Source organism: Symphalangus syndactylus, chromosome 15 (genome assembly GCF_028878055.3).
Source record: "Symphalangus syndactylus isolate Jambi chromosome 15, NHGRI_mSymSyn1-v2.1_pri, whole genome shotgun sequence".
NCBI classification, from domain to species: domain Eukaryota; kingdom Metazoa; phylum Chordata; class Mammalia; order Primates; family Hylobatidae; genus Symphalangus; species Symphalangus syndactylus.
Genome location: NC_072437.2, coordinates 18,609,949 through 18,635,922, shown reverse-complemented (window position 1 = coordinate 18,635,922; position 25,974 = coordinate 18,609,949). Strand labels below are relative to the sequence as shown.

Sequence of the window (25,974 nt, the reverse complement as noted above, 5' to 3'; positions counted from 1 at the left end):
AGTCTGGAACTCCTGACCTCAGGTGATCCACCGCTTCAGCCTCCCAAAGTGCTGGGATTACAGGCATGAGCCACTGCACCTGGCCCACTTTTTAATGTTTTAAAGTGTCAGTACCAAGAAGTTCAAAGTGACTAGAGCCTGATTCTACCCTACTCCTCCTTTCTCCTCATTTCCCCAAATAAACTCATCTTCAAGAAACACTTTTTAAAATTTTTTTTATTTTTTTGTGTTGGAGTCTCACTTTTGCCCAGGCTGGAGTGCAGTGGTGTGATCTCCAACCTCGGACTCCCTGGTTCAAGCTATTCTCCTGCCTCAGCCTCCCAAGTAAGTGGGATTACAGACACGTGCCACCACGCCCAGCTAATTTTTTGTATTTTTAGTAGACATGCAGTTTCACCATGTTGGCCAGGATGGTCTCCATCTCCTGACCTCGTGATCTGCCCTCCTCAGCCTCCCAAAGTGCTGGGATTACAGGCGTGAGCCACCGCACCTGGCTGAGAAATACTTTCTGTAGAAACATTTATCTGATTGTATCAACAACAACACTTTCTTTCACTGGTGAATGGCGTTGATTGCCTGTGTGTGTCCTTCAGCATTTATCTCATAAAGTAATTTTATGGTGAATTACAGTTGAGTGTGTTTGTTTACAATCTGGAATGAAATCACTAAAGTCAATGTCAAAGATCAGCCAGTATTTCATAGGACTTATGTATTCAGACATCCATAACTGTGTTTCGGAAGCAGGGCGCTGCCTGATGACAAATCAGTGGGTTTTGCCAGCTAGAAAAAAGAGGAGAGTTTTACTCTAATTTACACGGGCTGCTTCATGGTGAACTACACTGGTCAAGAACTTAAGCTCTACATTTCCTACCTCAGTCATTCACTGACTTTTTAAACTTGGACCTGTCACTCAGTTTCAGAGTTACTTTTGTATATGAGTATAATATTACTACCTAATTTATAGTGTTTTTGTTAGAAAAAAGTGAATCTTGAATAGTTTTTGGTGGTGTTGTAGAAGCCATCTTAAGTTTCAAATAATGAGATAATCTGTTAGAATCCTAAATGACCTCCTCTGTGATGTTTTGCTCCATGGTTTGGAAAACCTTTAGAGATGAGTGTGGCCTGGTGCTTCTCTTCTCATTTTCAATTTTAGACACTCTAAGACAGAGAAGAGAAAATTATATTAGTACAGCATTTGCTTAAATGTCTTAGTTCCTCACATAGTCCATGATTGATTACTTTAATCCTTATGTACTAAGAAAACACAAATAGAAGAATCGACATTTATCTGTATTTTAAAATCATGAGCAACTTTTTCTTGGCTAACGATTGATCTGTAATGTCAACGTGGCTTGCATTATATGAAGTTTTACTGGCTGTTTTGAAATGGAAGGTGAGGGTGCCTCTTCACTTTCAAATGTCTAAGGAAGATTACTGTATTCTCACAAAAATATTTGTACTTAGCTGAAATGGCACAGAATATTATAGTTCTCAAGTGTTTAATTCCTTCTCATAGAAATTGCAAGGGAACTTAGGATGCATTTGGCAGGCGCTTTCTCTAGTGCAATCAGGTTGCTATGGCAAACCTATTATTTTAGGCGAAGAAGGACTATGTTAGTAAAGTGCCAATCTATTTTCTGTTTTATGTGAGCCTCTAATTACTCCCCAACTATTGAGCACATACTGCAAGTGTGGTTTTTATCATTTTAAAAAGTGAAAAAAAAATAAGGTCACGGAGAGTGTGCCTACTGTTACCACACCAGCAGGTGCATTTGATGATACAGTGCTCTCCTGAAATCATCTCATTCTGGGTCGGGGAATACACTTATTTTTTGTCTTCATAGAAAAGTACAATGAAAAAGGAAGTGAACAAATTGTATGTGAGTAATTGAACTCCAAGCCTCCCAGCTGTGTTTTACTTATTAAAATATGATAATAATATCTAATATTTGTTGAACACATGCTATGTGCCAAGCCCTGTACTGCGTAGTTTGTACACATTATAACATTTAGCCCTTACAATCATCCTGTGCTATGGGTATTATTTTTACTCCCATTATGCAGCCACAATGAATGAGGTTTAACATATTCTTCCAAGGAATCACATTTAGTTGTGTATGCACCAAGATTAAAATCCAGACCTATTAAAAGTTAGAGCCCACATTTTTAATTGTATCTGTGTCACAAAATGTATTTCCCTTTTAGACACTTAAACACATTAAGACTCAACCCCACATTATCTTTTCCAGAACCTTTCTCTAACCCTGCAGGCCCTGTGTGCACGTGCATTTTACCTTCATTTCCCCTGCTAGTAAAAGTGTTTAAACATCTTTCTTTCTTTTGTATCTCAATATCTAGGATGATACTTACCCCATAGTTGATAGTCAAAATGTATCTGGGGAATGATCAAAGTAATGCAGACATTTAAGATTGTGAGCCCTGCTAAACCTATTCTTCAGCAAGAACATGTGTGTGTTATCTATGTGGGGTAGTTAGAAGGAAGTTAGTATTCTTCAGCAGAACACTTTAAATGTGACCATATAGGGAAGAAATGTATGTGTATGTGTGTGCGTGTGCCTGTGTGTGTATGTGTGTGCGTGTTGCATATTCAGTCATGGTTTCTGGAGGTGATTACAATTTTTAACACTAGCAGTTCAAGTCCAGGCATCTGCCCTGTGGCTTCTGACTTTACAGATTTTCACCCTTTCACAAATGTGCAAAAATGTTACTGGTGGTCATGCAGAAGAGATGTAATTGGTCCTGAATAAAGAATAAGTTTCCTGAATTAGTTATCTGAGGACTCTCTTGATTGTTAATCCATGAGGTTAGTGGGTGGCTGTGTCTGTCTTGTTCCTCTTCTTATCTCCCCATCCAAGATCTAGAAACTTAGTCTCTGCTGGTTTGAAGCCTGTGTCCTGTGGAAGTGAGACCTTAAAGCAAGAAAATCAAAGAAAGTGAGGGAAGGAGATATCAAAATCTAAGACTTGAGATATTGCTTGTGGTCAAGATTATGAAAAAATAGGAATCCAAGAAGAAAAGAAAAACCTGGAAGAAAGAGGGAAGGAGTGAAGGTGGTGTGTGTGTGTGTGTGTGCGCACACATGTGTGTATATGTGTGTGTGTGTTGGGAGAGAATAGTCAGAGGGGAAGGGAGGTAGTAGAGGATCAAGAAGAGGCAGAGAGGGAGAGAAAAGGGGAAGAGGAATATAGCTTGAAAAACAAATGTCAAACTTCACAATTTCACAATCTTTACCTTATACCAGTTTTAGAAAATTAACCTCTACCAGAAGTTGACAACTTTCCATAAGGCAATGCTTCCAGATATGAGTCATCCAAGAATGTTTAACTATTAAAAAATAAGACAGACAATAGTTAAATAAATGATTGTGGAACAAGAGATGACCTTTCCATTTCTTCTCTTACCCTCTGATTATTTCTACTGTAACTACACTCCAGCAATTAATCAGGATGTGAACCAATGGAATTACTAAAATTTTAATCTTTCTATTTGTAATAATGCAAATGAGGCAATCTGCATTTTATAAAGGTCACAGGCTACTCTTTTTCATTTTATCTTATACTTTAGCTATACTGACTTACCCTGTAAGTAGAAGAAAAGTTCGACTTTGTCTTTCCAGTATTAAAATAATGGTATTTTGTTTATATAAGTCTTGCAGTATCTTATGGATAACATTCCAAAAAAACTGTGAATGAGAGTTTCTTCCAGGCTGTGTCAAGTAAAATTTAGTAATAAAGATTTCAGAAATTTCAAATATTTCAATGAACATGGTAATTTTCCAAAAAAAAGTGTAATTATTTCAAATTTGCAGTTAATTTCCATCATATTTACTAAAAGATAAAAGTAATTTCATGTTCACAATGATCAATGTATATTTCTATTGTGAATAACCCATTTTTGTCCTGGGTTCATTTTTCTTTTGCTCATTTATTATTATTTTTATTTTAGCTCATACACATAGTAATGTTTTCTTAGTGTCTATATTATTTGTACAAATATTTTGTCTTTGTTTTTCATTTATATTTTAGTCTTAGGTTATTCATTGCTCTATAGAAATTGAATATTGAATATTTTATTATCAAATTTATTAATGTTGTCCTTTATATTTCTAATTTGGTGTCATATTTAGAATAGTTTTTCTCACCCAAGTGTTATGAAAACTCTCACCTATATTCTTGTCCAGTTTTATGACTGAAACTTTTACATTTGAATGTTGAAACCCCTGGAAATGTATTTAGTTGTAAGGAGCTAAGTAAAGGGAATGGATATTTTTGAAGCATGGCTCACCAATTTTATCAAACTTATTTTTTGAATAATCCATTATGCTCAAAAAAGTATATAACATAAATTTATAGCATTATGAATCATATAAAGTAATCACATGCCCAGGTTCAGAAATAGAAGAATGCCAGAATCCTAAAAGCTCCATTCTCACTCCTCTGAAATCAGCATACTGTCTCCCTAAAAAGATAACCTTTATTCTCATGTTCATGTAATCACCTCTGTACCTTTCTTTAAAGTTTTCCGCCTACGTATATATTCCCAAATAATGTGATAGTTAGACTTGACCTTTTTGGAATTAATCAAACAGCATGCACTGTTTTATGACTGAGTTCTCGCACTCTACATTCTGTTCTTAAGACTCAGGCACTACGTTGCAAGTATTTGGGATTCTTTCTTTTAATTGCTATAGTGTTTCAATTAAGAATATAGCTGATATGTAAGTATTCCGTAATTGATGAACATTTGGGGCATTTCTCCTTTGAAGTTGCTAAGAATAATGTTGCTATGATTATTCTGGAACTTCTCCTGGTTCACATGTGTATGCTTTTTTCTCTAGGGAACTTAACCAAGAATTAAATTGCTGATTCTTAGATTATGCATGCCAACTTCACTAGATAATGCCAAACAGTCCCCAGAATATTCTACCAATTTATATTCTCACCCTCTGCAAAAGACTTGTCTGGTATTTCCAAACCATTGCCAATGCTTATTAGGGTCAGTTTTTAAATGTTTGCTAATCTGATTCTGTTGGGGCAGAATCTTTTTGTGGTTTTAGTTTGCATTTCCCATATGAATAAGAGGAGGAGTATCTTTTCATATATATTTACTGGCCATACAATCCCATTTGCTGAAGTGCCCATTCAGATCTCCTGCCCATGTCTTTAATGAATTGTATGTATTTGTTGTTGTTGTTGTTAGAGTTCTTTAAATAGTTTGGATATGAGACAGTTGTCAGATATGTGTGTCACTGATCTCATCTCTCATTCTGTGGCTCACCTTTTCACTCTCTTATTTTCTGATGTACTAGAGCTCCTAATTATAATTCAAATAGTTAATATTTTCTTTTTTAGTTATTTACTCCAGCACCATTTATGAGAAAGGTCATCTTTCCTTTGTTGCTTTTCAGTGTCACCTTGTCCTAATCCAGTATTCATATATGCAAGGAGCTGTTTTTGGATTCTCTATTCTACTTGGTCTCCACTTCCATCAAAATCCAACTTTTATAATTACTGTGCCTTTAAAATAAGCCTTGATTTCTATTTCAAAAGGTATTTCTACCTTCTTCTTGTTCATAAGTATTTTCGTTATTGCTGCTTTCCATTTCTGTATAAATGTCATAATTGGCTTTTAAGCTTTAAAAAATCCTGATAAGGGGCTGGGCGCGGTGGCTCACGCTTGTAATCCCAGCACTTTGGGAGGCCGAGGCGGGCAGATCACGAGGTCAGGAGATCGAGACCACGGTGAAACCCCGTCTCTACTAAAAATACAAAAAATTAGCCGGGCGTGGTGGCGGGCGCCTGTAGTCCCAGCTACTCAGAGAGGCAGAGGCAGGAGAATGGCGTGAACCCGGGAGGCGGAGCTTGCAGTGAGCCGAGATCGCGCCACTGCACTCCAGCCTGGGTGACAGAATGAGACTCCGTCTCAAAAAAAAATAATAATAAAAATAAAAAATAAAATCCTGATAAGATTTTGGTTGTAATTACATTGAAGCTGTAGATCAATTAGGGGATATTTGGTATTTTAACAATATTGAATAATAAACATACAGTATTTCTTCACATTTAAATCCCAAAGCTTTCATTTGTCTAATGCTGTATATACATATGCGATTTATTTTTGTATGTATATTTGCTATAGGGCAACTAATATACTCTCTTAATAATCTATATTATTTGTTAGTAGTTTTTGCATTGTCTACATGCACAGTTTTCGGTTAAGTAATTTCTGTTTCCTTCTTTGAATTCTTTATGTCATCTTTTTATCCTTACCATATTCTACCGACAAAGATATCTAGTGCAATGTTGGATAGAAGTAAAAGAGAAATTTATCTTTCTGTTATTCCTAATCCAAATAGAAGGTTTTAAAATGCTTACCATTAGCAACAACCAATTATTATTATTTATTAAGTGCATGCATTTCCTTTAACATTTTTTCTTTCTTCCTCTTTCTTCCTTTTTCACTAGTAAAACACTTTATGTACTATAGTTAGAGGACATTTTATTTGGTTGAATAAGATAAAATTGACGTCTGACTATTCTTGACTTATAAAAAGAGTCATTTTACATTGTTAACTTACCTGTTAAGACATTTCTCCACTTCCATAGATGCACACAGACTCTATTTTTAAAGTATTCCTGAACATTACCATACTTGTTATTTCAGACAAATTTGAGGATCATTTCATCAATTTGAAAACATTCAGTGAGTTTGATTGGTACAATATTGATTTATTAATTCAGGAAAAAATCAGACACTTTTCTTACTCAAAAGAAAGTATGTCCTTTTTAAAATTATAAGTCTTCTCCTATGGCCTTCACTATGACTTTATAGTGCAATGTTTTATAAGTCATTTATTTTATGTTGCTGATATTTTTGTACACGAAACAATTTTCCATTATATTAGGTTGAGTTAGCGTTGGCACATAAAAATTTTTTCATTTCTGTATGTTAATTTTGTCACAAGATACCTTGCCAAAATATTTTATTGCTTTAAATGCATTTGTAATTTTTAAAATCTTGGGCATAAAGACAGACCATCTGCTAATAATGATCTTGGCTCTTTATTGTATTGTTTGTCTAAATTTTATTAAATCGCACTTAAACTATAACAATGGTTATTATAAGCATCTTCCATCGCTAACTTAGATCACTCCCTGTTAAACATAATGTTGGATATCTTTTGAAAGGATTATTATATATACCTATTGGCATTATTATAAAGCAATTTTATAGAATAGTGTCTTCTCAGGGGATGAATCTAGGCCATTGATATATTTGAGAGTGTTCATCATGTAAGACAGTTGTTTATTCCATGGGATAGCAGGAAATTTTGGAAAATATATAGGAAAGAAGGTTGAGGGCTGAGCCATGGGGCAATCCAAGATTTAGATATTTGTATAAAGATGAGAATCCAGTAATACAGCCTAAGAAGAATTCGTAATCTAATAATAGCTAGTAGAATAAAGTATTTCCCAAAAGGGCAGGGTCAACTCTCAAAAGATTCCGAGAGGTTATATAAGATGGTACAGAGAATTGGCCACTGGGTTGGGGTCATTGGAGGCGTTTCTGAAGAAGTACTTACCACATAGCGGTGTCTTGAGATAATTGGATTGGGTTGAGATGAGACTGGAGTTAAGAGAGCAACAGCAAACTTCCTTTCGAGAAGTTTGCTTTAAATTGTACTCTGCTGCTATGCTTTTGCAACACAAGGTGCTTTCTATCTTTTACTCATCTATGTTTTGCACAGTTTTATGTTACTCCTCCCGGCAATCACTACCACCATGGCTTTCCCCTATTAGAATGAAGCAGTTCTAGCTAAGCCTCCTCCTTCTCCTCCTCCTTATTCTCCTGCTACTCCTTTTAGCTGCCTTTGAGGTATAATCTCTCATATATGCCACCCATATAAAGAGAAAAATAGTGTGATGTATTTTTCATGGATTATGCTCAGATAAGTTCTGAAGGCAGTTCATTGTTAGTGGGAGAGGGTGCTGTGGTCTATACGTGAAGTCTGGAAGGACTTCAGACAAATATTCAAGTGCTGACTAATTTATAAACCCAGAGCAGAGTTTTTACTTCCAGAATTATTTTTACATATAATATATTCAATCTAATAGCATTAAAATGCTATTCAAGAATACACATAGCATTCTAAAATTGTAAGCTTCCATTTTAATGAATACTTTAAAGATTTTGAGCTAGCCATATAGAAGATTGGGTTTAAGGTTAGAATGAGATAATGTGGATTATGTTGAGATAATTTTTGAAGGCAGTTCATTACTAGTGGGAGAGGGTGCTGTGGTCTATAGGGGAGGTCTGGTTGGGCTTCAGACAAATATTCAAGTGGAAACTATTTTATAAACCCAGAGCAGAGTTTTATTTCCAGAATTAGTTTTACATATAAAATATTCAATACACAAAATGCTATTCAAAAATACATATAACATTCTAAAATTTTAAGCTTCCTTTTTGATGAATACTTTAAATATTTTGAGATCGTTATATAGAAGATTGGGCTTAAGGTTAGAATGAGATAATGTCCTAGTAAATTTTAGCTGTCTATATATTCTATAAAACAATTCTTACATCTATTGTGACCTTTTAGTTTTATACTAGTAGCACTTTTTTATTATGAAGTTAGTAATTCTGGTCAAAATATTTAGGGTTTGATTTTGGTGATATAATCATTCCTCCACATTTTTTGGTAGTCAATATGCAGTAAAATGAGGTAAATGCTATAGAATAGCAGACTTTAGAGACATATATATCTTTTATTTAACAGTGTACTCCCATATCTAATCGTGTATTTCATACAAAACAGATTCTTAAATATTTGTTGAATTTTATATAAAATATTTTGGAGTAAGTGAATCAAGGTTTTCACATTTTAATGTAGTTCTTATGAGAAAAAATGTACTCTAAGGCAAAAATAGACACTTTATCTGAATCTTATATCTTAATGATTGTGGGAAAATATAAATTTAAAGAGATTTAAATTAAGAGTTTTTATTAAAACGATTACCTGCACATAGTTGGGCTTTTTGCTTATATCTTGACTTATAATTTGTCTATATTTTACACAAGTTCAGAGTCTGAACTTGTTTGAATTTTTAAGTAAAATCTATTTTGATCAGAACTTCTAAAAATCTGCCTGAGTTCATTATTCTTCTTTGATGGCTTATAATGAGCTTTAAAATATAATTCATAAAAAATGCAGTTCTTTATGAAATGATATCATTGGAATGATTTTGTATGTGCCTAAAGATTACCTACTTTATTAAAACTTAATAAGAGTAGGCAGACTCAATGTAGAGTAAATTTCAGATAAGTTTTGGTTGGATGATATTGATGATGTTGGCTGAATTAATTTCTTCTCACACAGTTATTTCTATGCTCCTTTCTGTCTCTGAATTGTCTTCTTGCAAATTACTTGCTTTATTTTTATTTCTTTGTGTATCTCTTTTTTTAGATTTTCTTTTAAATATGTTGTATAAAGTAGCACAGTGCCAGAAAGGCAGATTTCCATTTTCCTTCTTTCTCATCTATGAGAATATTAATTTGGTATTGATTTCAGAAGCCACAGTTGTATCTCCATAACAGTAAAACAATCACTGAAATAATAATATCATTTAGTAGACAAAAGAAAAAGATTGGACTCAATTTCTTATCTGTAATCAAGTCAATAAACCTGTATGTCAGCGTCCTTCTACTACATTAAGGGAGAACTTAGTTGGCTGCCAACAAAACACAAATCTCACTGTTAGTCTGGACCATAGTGATTTTATCACTTACAATTGGGTTGAGGCACTTGCTTATCTAGTTTAAACATTGCATTCAGTGTTCTACTGGGGGTATAGAAAAAGGGCTGTGAGATCAGAGAGGTGACAATTCTTCCAGGTAACCAACCGGGGATGGCAAGGAAGGTTTCAGAGAGGAGATTAGATTAGGGCTGGCTATGGAACACTGAGTAGGACTTTACAGAGAAAATGGTGGTGTGCACCACAGAGGGAAGAAATAGGGAACATAAAGGGAACATGAGTGCGTAATAATTGCTGGATATGTACTTGAAAAGGTTAAGTTGGACCATGTGTGGAAAGCTCTGTTGAAGAATCTAGTCTTTGCTCTGAAGGTTACACGGGGCCCTCAGAGGGATTTGTGCAAGGGAATTACACAATCATATGTATGTTTTAAGAAAGTGGATTATGTGAAATTTCACAAAAGACCCAAGAAGAGGAGTAGGTTTGTGAATACAGATGATGAATTTGCCATGGGACATATTTAATTGATCTAACCATGGAAAATACAAATGAAGGTATTCAGGCAATTGGAAATGAATATCTATTCTGGGAGAGATATACTATTTCAAATTCAAGTTCTACCATTAATGCTCATGTATTGTGTGAATATTTCTATAGTTTTATGTATGATTATTGTTTAATGCACCTGTTCAATAAATATTGATTCAAAACATTATGATGGCCAGGCGCAGTGGCTCACACCTGTGATCCCAGCACTTTGGGAGGCCAAGGCTGGTGGATTGCTTGAGGCCAAGAGCTCAAAACCAGCCTGTCTCTACTAAAAATAGAAAAAAAAAAAAATCAGCTGGGCATGTGGTACATGCTTGCAATCCGAGCTACTCGGGAGGCTGAGGCAAGAGAATTATTGAACCCAGGAGACGGAGGTTGCAGTGACCCGAGATTGCAACATTGCACTCTAGCCTGGGTGACAGAGCGAGACTCTGCCTAAAAAAAAAAAAGAAAAAAGAAAAATATTATGAGGACACATAAGAAGCATAGTTAATTTTATCGTATTTGTGAAGGTGTGTGAGTAGGAGGATGCCAAAGTCACAGATTTGATGAAGTTTTCCTTGGACCTTGAAGAATGATTGGAAATTTACCTGATAGGTATATGATAACAACTGAGACAAAAATTGGTAGTGACTTGTGGTAGTGGCTACATAGAAGTTGTGAACTGAGGCAGCAAAATAATAAACTTACAAAAATTAGCCGGGCATGGTGGCATGTGCCAATAGTCCCAGCTGCCCAGGAGGCTGAGGCAGGAGAATCGCTTGAACCCAGGAGGCAGAGGTTGCAGTGAGCCGAGATCACGCCACTGCACTCTGACCTGGCTGACAGAGCAAGACTCTGTCTCTAAAAAAACAAACAAAAAAAATATGGAGTGCACGAAGAATTTACTCTTTTTTACCTCTCGGTCTGCAATAAATTAGCCTTTCCTGATGCATTATATTTTAATTTTTAAATTTTTTAAAAATGTCGATATATAGTAGGTGTATATATTTGTGGGAGACATGAGACGTTTTGATATAGGATGCAATGTGAAATAAGCACACCATGGAAAATGAGTTATTCATCCTCTCAAGCTCTTATCCTTTTGAGTTACAAATAATTCAGTTACAGTTTTTAAGTTATTTTAAAATATACAATTAAGTTATTATTGACTGTAGTCACCCTATTGTGCTATTAAACAGTACGTCTTGTTCTATTTTTTGTGCCCATCCTAATGCATTTTTTTTTATTTTTGTCAGAAGCCACTGTATCTTATAAACTGTATTAGGGTTGCATGCAAAAGGTTAATTCATCTCACAGTTGCCTTAATATTAGTCATTTTAAAAATCCAATAGATACGTGGTGAAAAAAGAATTGAAAATTGGTTAATATATTCTCTGATATTTAAAACAGACATGTGAATTATAATTTATCAGGAAAGAAAACGTGCCAATGCCAGAATATTAACACTTTATTGTCTAACTTTACACAAAAATATACGACAGAAGTTATCCACAATGAAAACAATAGAATGTTGAAATCTGAACACATATGCCAGTGTTTAGTTCATCTTTTCTGAAGAGGCACAGAAGCCAATGAGGCATATTCAGGAAAATTATTTAAAATGTGAATTACTTAAAATTACTTAAAATGTGAATAAGTTTGTCACCATAAATACGTATCCCCTGAAACGTAGAAACTGGTTCTGTCTATGTAACTGGAATGCATTGCCCTTCAGGAATAGTGCAACTGATGATCATGGCTTCCCACGTCTGTCTGTGAAGGAACAGTTCACCGTATCCAGATCACACTGCTGATGGTACTACAGTTTGCCTCTTTCTCCCCACAGCCTGCATTATTGGAATCATTTGCACATCCACCCATGAAAAAGATTAGAGCATTTATGCACATTGGAAGGTGACTGGAGTTCAGAAAATCTAGGTTCTAAAACCAACACCGCTGATAGGTAGAGAGCTGGCCTTGGGCAAATCATTTAGCCCCAGCATACTTGAGTTTCCTCATCTATTAAATAAATTGAAGGAAGTCATGGATCCTTCTGACATTTTACCCAAAAAAAAAATGTGTATTGGTATATTTTTCCAGGGATAGATCTGTGTTCTGCCAGTTATGGTTCTTGACTGCAAACAACGAAACCAACTTCATTAAAAGGGATAAAAAATATTTTATTAGAAGGCTTTAGGCTCAGAATGCAACTTTGAACAATTAGCTCCTGCAGCAACCTGGGGCAGCAAGGCACTGCCAAGAACCAGTTTCTGCTGCCATCACTTCTGAATGTCAGCCACTGCAGGCTGAGCTTCACGGCTCCCAGAATTGCTATGCTGTTGCACTTGCCATGCTGCCCACAGACGTTGTGCCTTTGCTTTCACCCTCAAGAATCAAAGCCCTGACCAAGGGACCAAGGGTGTCTGATGAGTCCCTGTTCTGGCTGCCAGGGTGTAGGAAGAGGGAATATCGTTGAAGGAGGGAAGCCCCTGCCTCCTGCTCAACTTGGGACTACCTCCAAGTAGAGATTAGTTGAAGGTCAGCCAGCACAACACTGTATTGCCATGTCTTTCACCAGATTCTCAAAGGGATCGTGACCCCATCATGTCAGCTAGAAAATATTATGAATCATTGCATTAGATTATCTTTAATTACAGCTCTGAAATTATATGATCCTAAATACTAATTTTTCTTTCCCCCATCATCCACCAACTCAGAATTTCTTTAACAAGATACAAGTTCAGCAACAGAGAGACTAACAACATTGCAAGGTCAGCCCTGAAGCATCTTGTGATTATTTCAGTGGGTGTGTAATTATGATGGTTGGGCCAATGACAGAGAGTAACAGATGTCTCGGAGCACTGTCACCCAAGCGAATTTCTGGCAAACCAGTAGTGATTCCTCAAACACAAGAAATTTACTTTCTCATATAGCCTTCTGGTGCTGCATTAGACATACATTAAGATGCAATGTGGTTTAAAGGTTAGTTGTGCAAACTTTGAGGTTAATGAGAATGGATGTAAATTTTGAATCTATTTCTTCCTAGCTGGTTCACCATTGGAAAGTTACTTAGCCTCAATGTGTCTTGGCTTCCTGTGTAGTAAAATGATTGTAATGATTCTAGTCAATGTGTGGTATTGGAAAATGAAATGATGTCATGCAGGGAATGATAGTGTTTGACACGTAGTTACCACTCAATAAATCATGATGAAACTCAGCATAATGGGACTAGTTAAGGGGTTCCCAAACGATGAACCAAATTCATTGCAAAAATATTTATAATTTTAAATTTTAAGACAAGGATAATAAAGCTATTTAGGTTATGTGCTTTGACATATGTTCTGTGCTAAAATGAGTTCTATGAACTATAAAATTGACTACAAATAGTCACTAAAATAGCACATTGAAATATTACCTATGACCACTTTTTTTTTCTCATGGAGCAGATAGACCCAAGATTAAAACATTTTAAAATGACCACATCATACTAAATTATGTCAGTATATATAATGTATTATGTTATGTTCAAGGAATCATCAAGATAAGTTGTATATGAAATAGCCAGAGAGTTTTATGATGGATTTATTCAAAAATGAATGAAACAAAAATTAGAGAATAGCAAATGTGAATGACTGCTGAGACAGCAACTGCCACTTCCACTCCAGACCACCACGGAATTTCTTCTTGAACTTCAGCTTACCTTAGGGAGGTTGGAAATGTGTATTTGTGTGACTGTTATCAGGCACAGACCAGAACTCTTCTAGGAGATTTGGGTTTAATATTGTGTTTGCCTCCTTGAAAGCCTTGGTGATTCTGGGACTCTCCTCATAAGTGTACACTTTATACTTTACAGGTAAATGTGAATGTGGCAAATGCACCTGCTACCCTCCAGGAGATCGCCGGGTGTATGGCAAGACTTGTGAGTGTGATGATCGCCGCTGTGAAGACCTCGATGGTGTGGTCTGTGGAGGTAGTAACCTTTCTCATAGCTGTATGCTACCTGCATGCAACTTGCTTTACCTGCCTTTCTTATTCTACTGACTCTTGCTTCTTCAATTGCTGTTAAAAATAAGATAAACAGAAAGCAATATACCATTGAACCTAGAAGCAATATACAATTAGGTTTGTAATGACCTTTATTTCCCTGAACTCTTGATTTAGCAGGTATGTGAAAGTACACAGTACACTATCAATTAAAGGTCATTGAATCTAAGTCCTAGGTTACTTTATGATAGTGAAAGTTTTGGGGGCAGGTCAGCATTTTAACATGATTTTCATTACTTTATTTATAAACACTGGTAGGAGAAAGTAAAATATCACTCACAAACTTGAAAAAATAGAGTAAGATTACACTTAAAAATCACAAGAGGTATATGCTCAGATTCCATGATGCCTCTCATACCCAAACAAGAGCTCGCTGGCATTAATAAACTGTCCAGAGAATGAGTGAGGCTGATAGAGGGTAGTGAGCAGAGTAACCCGCAAAAATGAGAGTCCTGGGAGTAGAGTGCTAATCTGAGCACCTCCATGGCCGGGAATGCAGGTCAACATTATTCTTGTATTGCATTCTTGAAAAAATTCATATTACTGAGGTTGATGCATGTGAATTACAGATTTTTCCATGTCTCCAGTATAAATGAAGTGATGTGGACATAGAATTACATTACAAGAAAATAATTATATCCCTTTACTGGGGGAAAGAAACAAAATGTGTGTCTTTTCTAACTTTTATTTTAAATTTAGGGATACATATGTAGGCTTGTTACATAGGTTCTATTGGAGTGTGGAGGGTGGGATGAGGGAGAGGATCAGGAAGAATAACTAATATGTAGTAGAATGTGTGTCTTAATGGAAGGCTGAGGCACCTTCCATCCATCCATCATTTATCTATCTGTCTGTCTATCTATCTATCAATCATCTATTATCTGTATATCTATTATCTGTATATCTATTATCTATCTGTATCAATCATCTGTATGCCTGTTCTCTCTCTAACCAACGATAAGGCATTTGAAACCTGACAAATAATACTTTCTTCTTTCCTTTCTCTGTGAGTTGAAGGGAAAATCCCTTTTAACCTGTTTATACCTGAGTTTAGAATTTTTTGAATTTTTGCAGTCAGACCTTGGTGATGACCTTGAGCAGTAGGATATAAATAACTCCCACATGCTTAGCGTTCCAGTAATGGAACACTAGGCATAAATTCGTAAAATATCTGTTGTGCTGGGTGGTTTATCTTATGCCATTGTCATGGCAGCCACCCTAAGAAATTGTTCTACTATTTTTTCTTTCATAAATGGAAAACTGAGTGAGGTTAGAGAAGTTAACATCCCATAACTAAAATGTGGCAGACCCAGAATTTCAGCTCTGATATTTAGTTCACAGATTGTTCCTTATGTCAGTTTTCCCTAGAGTGACACCAAAGTGTTTTCACAATATGTCAATACTATTCTTAGGTTAAATCCTCTATTCACTGGTATTAGTTACCAGAAATACCTATGTAGGTTTTACTCTTTTTGTTTGTTTGTTAAGGACGTGATATATATTAACTCATTTAATTCTCATAGCAATATGTATGTATGTATATATACATATACATATATAAAAAGCTTGCCTGGCCCCTAGAAAGTGCCATCTACATGTCTCTGCTCTTGTTACCACTGTTTTTTTTTTTCTTTTCTTTTCTTTCTTTTTTTTTTTTTTTTTCTTTTTGAGACAGTCTCACTCTGTCACCCAGGCTGGAGTGCAGTAGTAGAAGTACAGCTCACTGAAACCTCCAACTCCTAGGCTCAAGCAATCCTCTGGCCTTAACTTACTGAGTATCTGGGACTATAGGCACCTACCACCACAGCTGGCTATTTATGTTTTGTAGAGATGGGGGGGGGTCTCACTAAGTGGCCCAGGTTGATCTTGAACTCCTGGGCTCAAGGGATTCTCCTGCCTTGGCCTCCCAAAGAGCTGGAATTACAGGTGTGAGCCACTGAGCCCGGCCAGAAATGGCTTTTGTATGTTTTTTCTGCCTGTTGCTTTGGAGTAATCTCAGTCTCTTCCACTTTCATATTTAGGTCAATGTCTCTCGAAACGATTTATCAGCAATCAGTCATTCTTGGCTTTAGATTCTTTTCAATTTCTGATAAAATATTTTCATATGGAAATTCCTCCAAATTATGCATGGTTTAAAATGAAGTAATTATTTCTTCATTAACTAAACAAATATTCATTGATTATCTACTATTTGCCAGCACTAGACATTCAGTGGTGAACACAGAGCATTTGCTCTCCTGGAGCTTATGGTTGAGCATGAAGGGAGGACATTGAGACAGGAATGAAAAGGTGTTGAGTGATCTGAAAAGAGATTTGATTCAATGGGAATATACATAACAGGGGGATTTAACATAGGCTGAAGGCTAAGAAAGGCTTCTCTAATGCCTTCATATCTGGATAACAACTATGTAATGCAGACCATGTGCTTTACAGGTATTAACTACACCTCACAACAATACTTGGTAGTAATAGGATACATGGAACTTGGCCAAGTAGGGGAAGTGGGGTGCAGTCAGAGAGCAGCTTGTGCTCAGTTGTGTGGGAGAAAAGAGAGTGTCTGACATGTGCCAGGAACATCTGAGGACCAGAGAAAAACCCTGTGTGATTGCAGATTAGAAAACCAAAGGGAAAAGAGTGTGATGTGTTTTGTAAACATGTTAATAAGTTGAGGCTTTACTCTAAAGGGGACAGGAAACCAAAGGAAGGGCTTAAACAGAGCTTAAACATGATCACAGTGTTTTGAAAAGTACTTCTGGTTGTCAGATGGGGTATGGATTGCTCCAAGGACTATGTGTGTTTGTGGGTTGGTAGGTGAATCTGGATGTTAGGAGATGAGCCCTGGTGAGAGACGAAGGTGCCTTAGCTGGATGGAAGACAGTAAAGATGGAGGATCTTGAATGTGTTGGAGAACATGTTAGAAGCAGTGTGGTCAAGAGGCTAACAAAACCCCTCACCCTGCTGCAAGAGACTCCAGCACTCTGTTAAACTCCTAGCTCTATTTCCCAGGCAACAGATGAAGAAGGTGCATTTCAGTGTTAACATGCAACATTGCTCACGGTCATAATGATTTATGATTGATAAGTTTCAACTACATTAGAAGAGATGATGAATTGAACTATAAGCAGCTGATGGAAACCTCATGCTTTTGGATTTCATAAGTGTCATAACTCTGCCAACAGTCTTGTCCCTTGTGGGCTCCTTGAAAGCTGTGTTTAAGGAATCATCGGGAAAGATTTTGGCTCCTGTTGGGTGTGCGACTTCTTCTAAGCCAGAAAAGCCTCAACATCTGTGCAGTGTGGATCTCATCTCTGTGCATATGGGCTGTGTTATCCCAAGAGAAAATAATCCCCAATTATATGAGTTCATCCTCATGAACTCCTGCAAGAACTCCCATGGGTATATCCTGGTGTCTGACAGTGCCCTGCTGGTAAGATGTGGCTGCTGTCCCACAGCCTTCAAAGGAGACTGGTGGCAAGTGTCAGCCTGAGAGCTTAGTTGAAACTTAGAGCTCCCTCCCCAGAGTACAAGCATATTTAAGGAAATTCATGATTGCCCAATATGAGGGGCAGGGTAGGATCAAGGATAACACCAGGTTTCCGGTTTGAGCAACTGAATGGTGGAGGAGACTGTGCTTGTCTCGACCAGTTGTCTCCATTTCTTGAAAAATTGGTTTCTTCACAGAGAGCAACAGAGATGGAGAAACTTGGATACGTTGCTCCCTTTGGAACATATCCCTTGGGTATGTTTGTTCCCTCTTCCTGACAGTCTAGTCCTTATTGTCACTTCTCCTTGTGAATAACTTACCCTCTTTCCATTTCTTCCATGATTTTTCCAAATTACCTCCTATAGGAAGCCTCTCTGAAATGATGTCCTACTTCCTCTATACTGCACCACCTGCATCGTAGTGTAATGAAGTTGTGTTGAGAGTGTCCCTGTGTCCCTTTTCTTTAAGTCTACAATTCTCATGGATATAATCAATCTCTCTCATTATCATATGCTCAAAGCTGGGATAAAGGTTAATGCTCAATATTTTTATTTGAATAAATGATCAAGTAAAGGATTCACAATTAAGGAGAAGGAGAAAGGAAGAACTATTCCAGTTTTGGATACAGGATTCTTCAAGTTAAGGTGAGGACGTGATTTGGACCTTGAACAACTAGTATTTAGATGTGCAGAAATAGGATGTGAAGAACATTTTAGGCCTGGGAAAGCTGGGCAAAAGCACACAGGTGAAAAGGTATTTATTAGATATTGAAGGAATAGATTGATTTCATTTTTTTTTACATCAAGAGCTCTTAGCTGCTTCTGTACCATCATTAGAAAGGATTTTTTTCACATATTACTTACTCATGTATTATTTATAATATATATTATGTCACCTTCATTTCTCATACTTGGCTCATCTTTAGATATCAGGTCTTTAAAAATATTGTTAAATTAATGTTTTTGCTTTCAAACTTAAAAAAATAAGTAGAGATAAATGGAAACTACAAAATAAAAATCACCCATTAATTGATCATCCTAGAATAATATCTGATGACACTATGTTGTATTTCTTCCTAGGTTTTGTTTCTGAGGAGTAAAATTATTTTCAAAATATAAATTCATTATTCTTCTTTGGGTATTTCGATATCTTGTCTAGAGAAAGTCCACATTGTATGGTGTCCTCAGTTGCTTTAGTGTACATGGTGTGCACTTGGTTGCCTTTTTTCATGTAAGATTTAAGTGAGAAGAAGTAACCATTTTCTTTGGGATTAAGTGAGGCAGTGCCATACAGCAAGATGAATGGGAACCCTGTATTCAGACAGACTGGGATGTTAATTCTGGCTCTATTTCCTGCTTATTGTAGTAACTTGGACAGGTTGTTTGTCTTCTCTGCTTTGGTTTACCTGTGTATTTGTTTGGCCTGTCTACCTTGGTTTACTCCTATATACAATAAGGATAATAATCCATTTGGCTTTATGGAAAGAATGAGACATAAAGAAGGAAATGTGCCTGGTACTATGTGTCAGTGGATATTTGTTGAATGCCCTATATCTGTAATGAAAATAAAAGATTGTAGTGGCCATCTGCATTACAGAACAAAATAATACATCTGTCTCAGGTATCTGGAAGCACTAGCTGCAGAGTGTTTTGGAAGGAAGTTGGACTCACAGAAATCAGCAGCTCTGTACCTCGGGGAGGAAATTGAAGCTGGTTTTTCCAAAGCAATTAGTCCCCCCCATCATCTTGCCAGTGGAGAACAAATCTTACTAATATGAGAGTGTGAAACACACAGACATCATCCCTCTGTTATGGCTTCAGAGGATATCAAAATAGAGAGTCACTCATTTTGGTAATTTTTTTAGTTCTCCACCAGACACTAAACCATAAGATCTGTGTCCTTTCACATGGAGAATATAAAACCTGTATATCCAACATGTGGCCAGAGAGTAAAATATGGTACCTGACTCCAAAACCAGGGACTGTCTTAGCATTTTAGCAAACAAGCAAATAAGTAAAATGAAAAACATATATAAACTTAACCGATCAGCAGATGCATGAGAACTAAGAGCCAATAGTGTTTATCCCCTTTCGTACCAATAACACTAAAGATGATTAAACCAATTCTGATAGGTTGGATAAATTAGCAATTGTACCTGAAGGTGAATGTAACTAATTTCATAATTTTTACAGTTCAGTTTTGATTACACCAAAATTACAACCTGGGAAAGAGTCATGAAAATAACTAGCAGAAAGAAAATCAGCATGAAGTGAGATCACTCTTCATTTAATTAACTTGTGAGTCATGTTCAATCATCATAGACTGTCTGTGGATGTTCTCAAAATATCTTTATTAAAAGAAAATGTTATGTGACCTATGCATGCATGGATTTATTATCAGATAAGTCACTATTTATAAGAAGCATGATTTGTCCAGTGATAGTTCCTGAGATTTATTTATTTTATTGGTATATTATTTTAAGATTACACAAGTGAAATATATTCACATACTGGCGCATGTGTGTTTAATTGTTTAGCCTAATATAAGTTAAATCAGAGACTTCCCTCCTGTGTGCCATATACCTAGGGGAAGAATAAGAACTAGGCTGCTTATTGCTTTTCTTCTTTCCTCTATTCTCCTGGAATAGCTACCCATGAGTCCAATTTAAAAAACAAGAAGGGATAATGAAGAGCCACCTCTTAATTACACAATCAGTTCACATTTCTTCAGGGAGTTCTCTAGTTCATCGCTGCAATTTGAAGGAGATCATGCCACCTGAGAGTATGAATTCAGTGACTCCCAGGCACTGATGGATTTCTTGTATGAGGAAGAGATCAGATCACACACTCAGACTAAGCCTTTCTTAAGTGGACAATACAGTCAGAATGTGATTGTCTCCAAATTACATCTTAAAATTGTACACCTGTTTCATGAATTTGTAAGTGGATCAGTTAGTCGTGTGTTTGGCTGAAGGTGATGGACACAAATACTGAGTCTTCAGGTTGTCATTCCAGGGATGGATGGTGACGCAACTGCCTGAGCACCACAGTGTCCCTGAACCCCATCTCTCTCTTCTGCTCTGCCCTTCCAGTATGACATTCATCATTGTTATGGTTTGGCTGTGTCCCCACCCAAATTTCATCTTGAATTGTAGTTCTTATAATCCCCAAGTGCCATGGGAGGGACCCAGTGGGAGGTAATTGAATCATGGGGGTGGTTTTCTCTATGTTATTCTCATGATAGTAAGTTCTCATGAGAGCTGAAGGTTTTATAAGGGGCTTCCCCCTTCACTCGACTCTCATACTTCTTTTTCGTGCCATCATGTGAAGAAGGACATATTAGCTTCCCCTTCCACCATAATTGTAAATTTCCTGAGGCCTCCGCAATCATGCAGAACTGTGAGTCAATTAAACCTCTTTCCTTGCAAATTACCGAGTCTTGGGCAGTTCTTTAAACACAGATGTTATTATCAATGAATGGTCTACGTAGATGATTCTCCAACAGTTCTGCCACTCCTGGGTGTTCCTCTTACAGGTCTAAGTGGCAACACAGTTGTGTTGGTGAGACAAAAGATGAATAAAACTACTTCTATGGTCTTATTTTTTAAACTCAAATTTCCAGGAACATTCCACTTAGTAGACCTCCAGTATGGGACACGCTCCTTTGTCATTTCATGAGACAACACAATCTTAGTTTTCTCCTTCCTTACTGAATGTTCTTGTCTGGCTTTTCTAGTTACCTAACTCTAAATATTGGGGTCCCCAAGACTAATTTCTCCCTGGATAGCTGCTTCACTTCTAGGGCTTTAAGTGCCATCCACATTTGTAAGCTCCAACATATGCATGCCTAGAACCAGCACTAACCTGTTCTCTGAGCAGCAGCTTGTGCCCAGCTGCTTACTTGACCTCACTATCTCATTGTCTTCAGAGTATCTCAAATACAAGGGGTTCAAAACAGAGCTGTTTTTCTGCCCTCAACCTCTTTCTCCTGAAGTGCCCATACCCAATAAACAGCATCATTATTCACACTATTTCTTCTAGCTAGAAAACTTGTCTTGTCTTTCCCTCACTTGCCACATCCAGTCCAACATTGTGTCCCACATGTACAGGCTCCATCACCAAAATAGATTTCCATGTACTTCTCTGTGTTTCCACTGCCACCACTGTCCTTTAAGCTTCTATCACTTTTCACTTGCAAAACAGCAAGAACTCTCTAACTTCCCCATACTCATTCCACCCAACATACCTTAATCCGTCCTACCTAGTTGCCAAATGAGTTTGCAAAGTGTAAACTATATCGTTACATCACTCACTTCCTTAATATCCTTCTGTCATTTCTCAATCCTCTTAAAATAAATTTAGATTTTTTTACCAAGAGTAAACCATTTGCTATGTTCTCATTTCTGAGAAGGGAATATTTCTCCACCTTCATTATTCAATGTTTTTAACTTACTATTCTTCAAACACGTTGGCCTTCTTTTACTGCCTGTAACATGCCAAGCTATTTCTTGTCCCAAGAACTTTTCATTTGTTTTTCTAGGCTCTGTTCCTAGAACATTGGCTGTCTGGCTCCTTCTTATCCCTTGGCTGTCACTGAACCCTTCCCTGACTACCCTAGTTAACAGTGTTCTCGCTGTTGAATATACTAGCATTTTCTTTTTGTCTTCTATTACTCAAATGTTGCTTATCGTTGTTTTCTTCCCTAGTAGACCATAATTACCATGAAGACAGGGCCAATGCGTATTTTATTTACTGTCATATTCTAAGCTGTTAATACAATTCCTGATACATAGAAAATATTTCTTGAAGAGATAACTAAATTATTAGAGTTTATAAAAAAGAGGGTATCGAAAGTTGTTTTTCTCTTAAGTCATATAAATGACAACTCAAAACATTTGAATATTAATGTATTTTGATGATTGGCCAAACTAGATACCAACTTAACTTCGTGGAAGGATATAATAAATTAGCTAATAATAAAAAATCAACTCCAGGCACAGTGGAACACCTGTAATCCCAGCACTTTGGGAGGCCGAGGTGGGCGGATCATGAGGTCAGGAGATCAAGACCATCCTGGCCAACACAGTAAAATCCTGTCTCTGCTAAAAATACAAAATTAGCTAGGCCTGATGGCACGTGCCTGTAATCCCAGCTATTCGGGAGGCTGAGGCAGGAGAATAGCTTGAACCCTGGAGTCGGAGGTGCAGTGTGCAGTGAGCCAAGATCACCACTGCACTCCAGCCTGGTGACAGAGCAAGACTCCATCTCAGAAAAAAAAATAATAATAATAATAAATAAAAAATCATCTATTTTCTTGCATAACATTTTATATTATTTGCAATGAGGTGCCATAAAATTATTCTTAATAATATCTTAAAGGCAGAATATCAACTTTTAAAAGGGGAAAAATTGTCTCATACTACAACATGGAAGGATCTTTAAGATATTATGTTAAATAAAATAAGCCAGTCATGAAAAGAAAAACACTGTATGATTTCACTTATATAGGTACCTAGAGTAGTCAGATATATAGACAGAAGTTGGAATGGTGATTTCCAGAAGCTGAGAAGAGAGGGGAATGGGACTTAATGTTTTATGGGTGCTTAGTTTCAATATGGGAAAATGAAAATATTCTAGAGATGAATGGTGGTGATGGTTGTACAACAATGAGAATATACTTAATGCTACTGAACTGTACTCTTAAAATGGTTAAGATAGTAAATTTTATGTTATATCTATTTTACCATAATAAAAAATATTGTAGAAAAAAGTAGCTATAGGTCTACTTTAATTATCTGTTTCTTTTTATGTGGGTTTTAATAGATTGTGTCTTTCACGGAATTGGTCCAAATGATCCAGGTTATCAGGTTTTTGGACAAATCGTTGTTTGTAATATTCTATTATTATCCTTTTAATGCCCATAAGGTCAGATATAATCATCTCTCTTTTAATTTTCATATTAAACATTTGTGTCTTCTCTCTTTTTACTTGTTTAGCCTGGCCTAATATTTATCAATTTTATTGATCTTTTCAAATAACCAGCTTTTGTTTTATTGATTTTCTCTGTTGATTTTCTATTTCCAGTTGTATGGATTTGTCATGGAATTGATTGTATTTCTTTTTTTTTTTTTTCTAGTTAAACCAGGACAAAACGTTTATTTTGTATGACAATGTAAATCATTTATCTGACAATGTACAGTCTTCTATAACTTTCATTAATCTCCTACATAGCTTCTTTTTTTTATTATTATTATACTTTAAGTTTTAGGGTACATGTGCACAGTGTGCAGGTTTGTTACATATGTATCCATGTGCCATGTTGGTGTGCTGCACCCATTAACTCATCATTTAGCATTAGGTATATCTCCTAATGCTGTCCCTCCCCCTCTCCCCCCACCCCACAACAGTCCCCGGAGTGTGATGTTCCCCTTCCTGTGTCCATGTGTTCTCATTGTTCAATTCCCACCTATGAGTGAGAACGTGCGGTGTTTGGTTTTTTGTCCTTGCGATAGTTTACTGAGAATGATGGTTTCCAGTTTCATCCATGTCCCTACAAAGGACATGAACTCATCATTTTTTATGGCTGCATAGTATTCCATGGTGTATATGTGCCACATTTTCTTAATCCAGTCTATCGTTGTTGGACATTTGGGTTGGTTCCAACTCTTTGCTATTGTGAATAGTGCCACAATAAACATACATGTGCATGTGTCTTTATAGCAGCATGATTTATAGTCCTTTGGGTATATACCCAGTAATGGGATTGCTGGGTCAAATGGTATTTCTAGTTCTAGATCCCTGAGGAACCGCCACACTGACTTCCACAATGGTTGAACTAGTTTACAGTCCCACCAACAGTGTAGAAGTGTTCCTATTTCTCCACATCTTCTCCAGCACCTGTTGTTTCCTGACTTTTTAATGATGGCCATTCTAACTGGTGTGAGATGGTATCTCATTGTGGTTTTGATTTGCATTTCTCTGATGGCCAGTGATGATGAGCATTTTTTCATGTGTTTTTTGGCTGCATAAATGTCTTCTTTTGAGAAGTGTCTGTTCATGTCCTTCACCCACTTTTTGATGGGGTTGTTTGTTTTTTTCTTGTAAATTTGTTTGAGTTCATTGTAGATTCTGGATATTAGCTCTTTGTCAGATGAGTAGATTGCAAAAATTTTCTACCATTCTGTAGGTTGCCTGTTCACTCTGATGGTAGTTTCTTTTGCTGTGCAGAAGCTCTTTAGTTTAATTAGATCCCATTTGTCAATTTTGGCTTTTGTTGCCATTGCTTTTGGTGTTTTAGACATGAAGTCCTTGCCCATGCCTATGTCCTGAATGGTATTGCCTAGGTTTTCTTCTAGGGTTTTTAGGGTTTTAGGTCTAACATGTAAGTCTTTAATCCATCTTGAATTAATTTTTGTATAAGGTGTAAGGAAGGGATCCAGTTTCAGCTTTCTACATATGGCTAGCCAGTTTTCCCAGCACCATTTATTAAATAGGGAATCCTTTTCCCATTGCTTGTTTTTTGTCAGGTTTGTCAAAGATCAGATAGTTGTAGATATGCGGCATTATTTCTGATTGCATTTCTTTTCTTACAACCAATTTTGTTTTATATTGCTCTTCTTTAGTGTTTTAAAGTGAAAGATTACATCACTGATTTTATATTTTTTGTTGCTTCTAATTGCATTCATGCTGTAAATTTCTCTCCAAGTATTACTCTTGCTGTATCCTACACATTTTCATAAGATGTATTTTCATTTTCCATATAGTAGTAACTAAATTTGAAAAAAAAAGAAGGCAGAAAACAAAAAAAAGAATGTTTTTCTATGCAGTACAGATTAAATGATTTCAGTCGTGTCAAATTGTTGACAATTCTTACAACCTCGGGTCAGTAAAAAACATGAGCATTTGAGAAGTTCATAGCCCAGTTGAGCTGGTATTAGAAGCTCTCTTTCTCTTCATTTTTGATTTCTTGTACAACAGATTCTCTGCCTTCAAAGATGGACAACTTTTTATTTAACTCTTTAAGGACATCTGGACTTTAAGTGGACTTTGATTTTCATGGAGAAGTAAAGATGTACTCAACAATTATTCATTGAGTAGATAGCTGCTAAGGGGTGCCAGTTTTCTAACTTGGCTTTACAGT

At 36.5% G+C, this 25,974-nt stretch overlaps 1 protein-coding gene across 2 annotated transcripts in view; it reads left to right on the top strand.

Annotated features, from left to right (window-relative positions):
* Nucleotides 1-25,974, top strand: part of ITGBL1 (integrin subunit beta like 1) — a 292,563-nt gene that overhangs the window by 252,802 nt on the left and 13,787 nt on the right. For both annotated transcript variants that reach the window (XM_055245292.2, XM_055245294.2), the window contains exon 9: nucleotides 14,161-14,277. In XM_055245292.2, coding sequence (XP_055101267.2) covers nucleotides 14,161-14,277 — 117 coding nt within the window. The remainder of the gene's footprint in view (nucleotides 1-14,160; nucleotides 14,278-25,974) is intronic.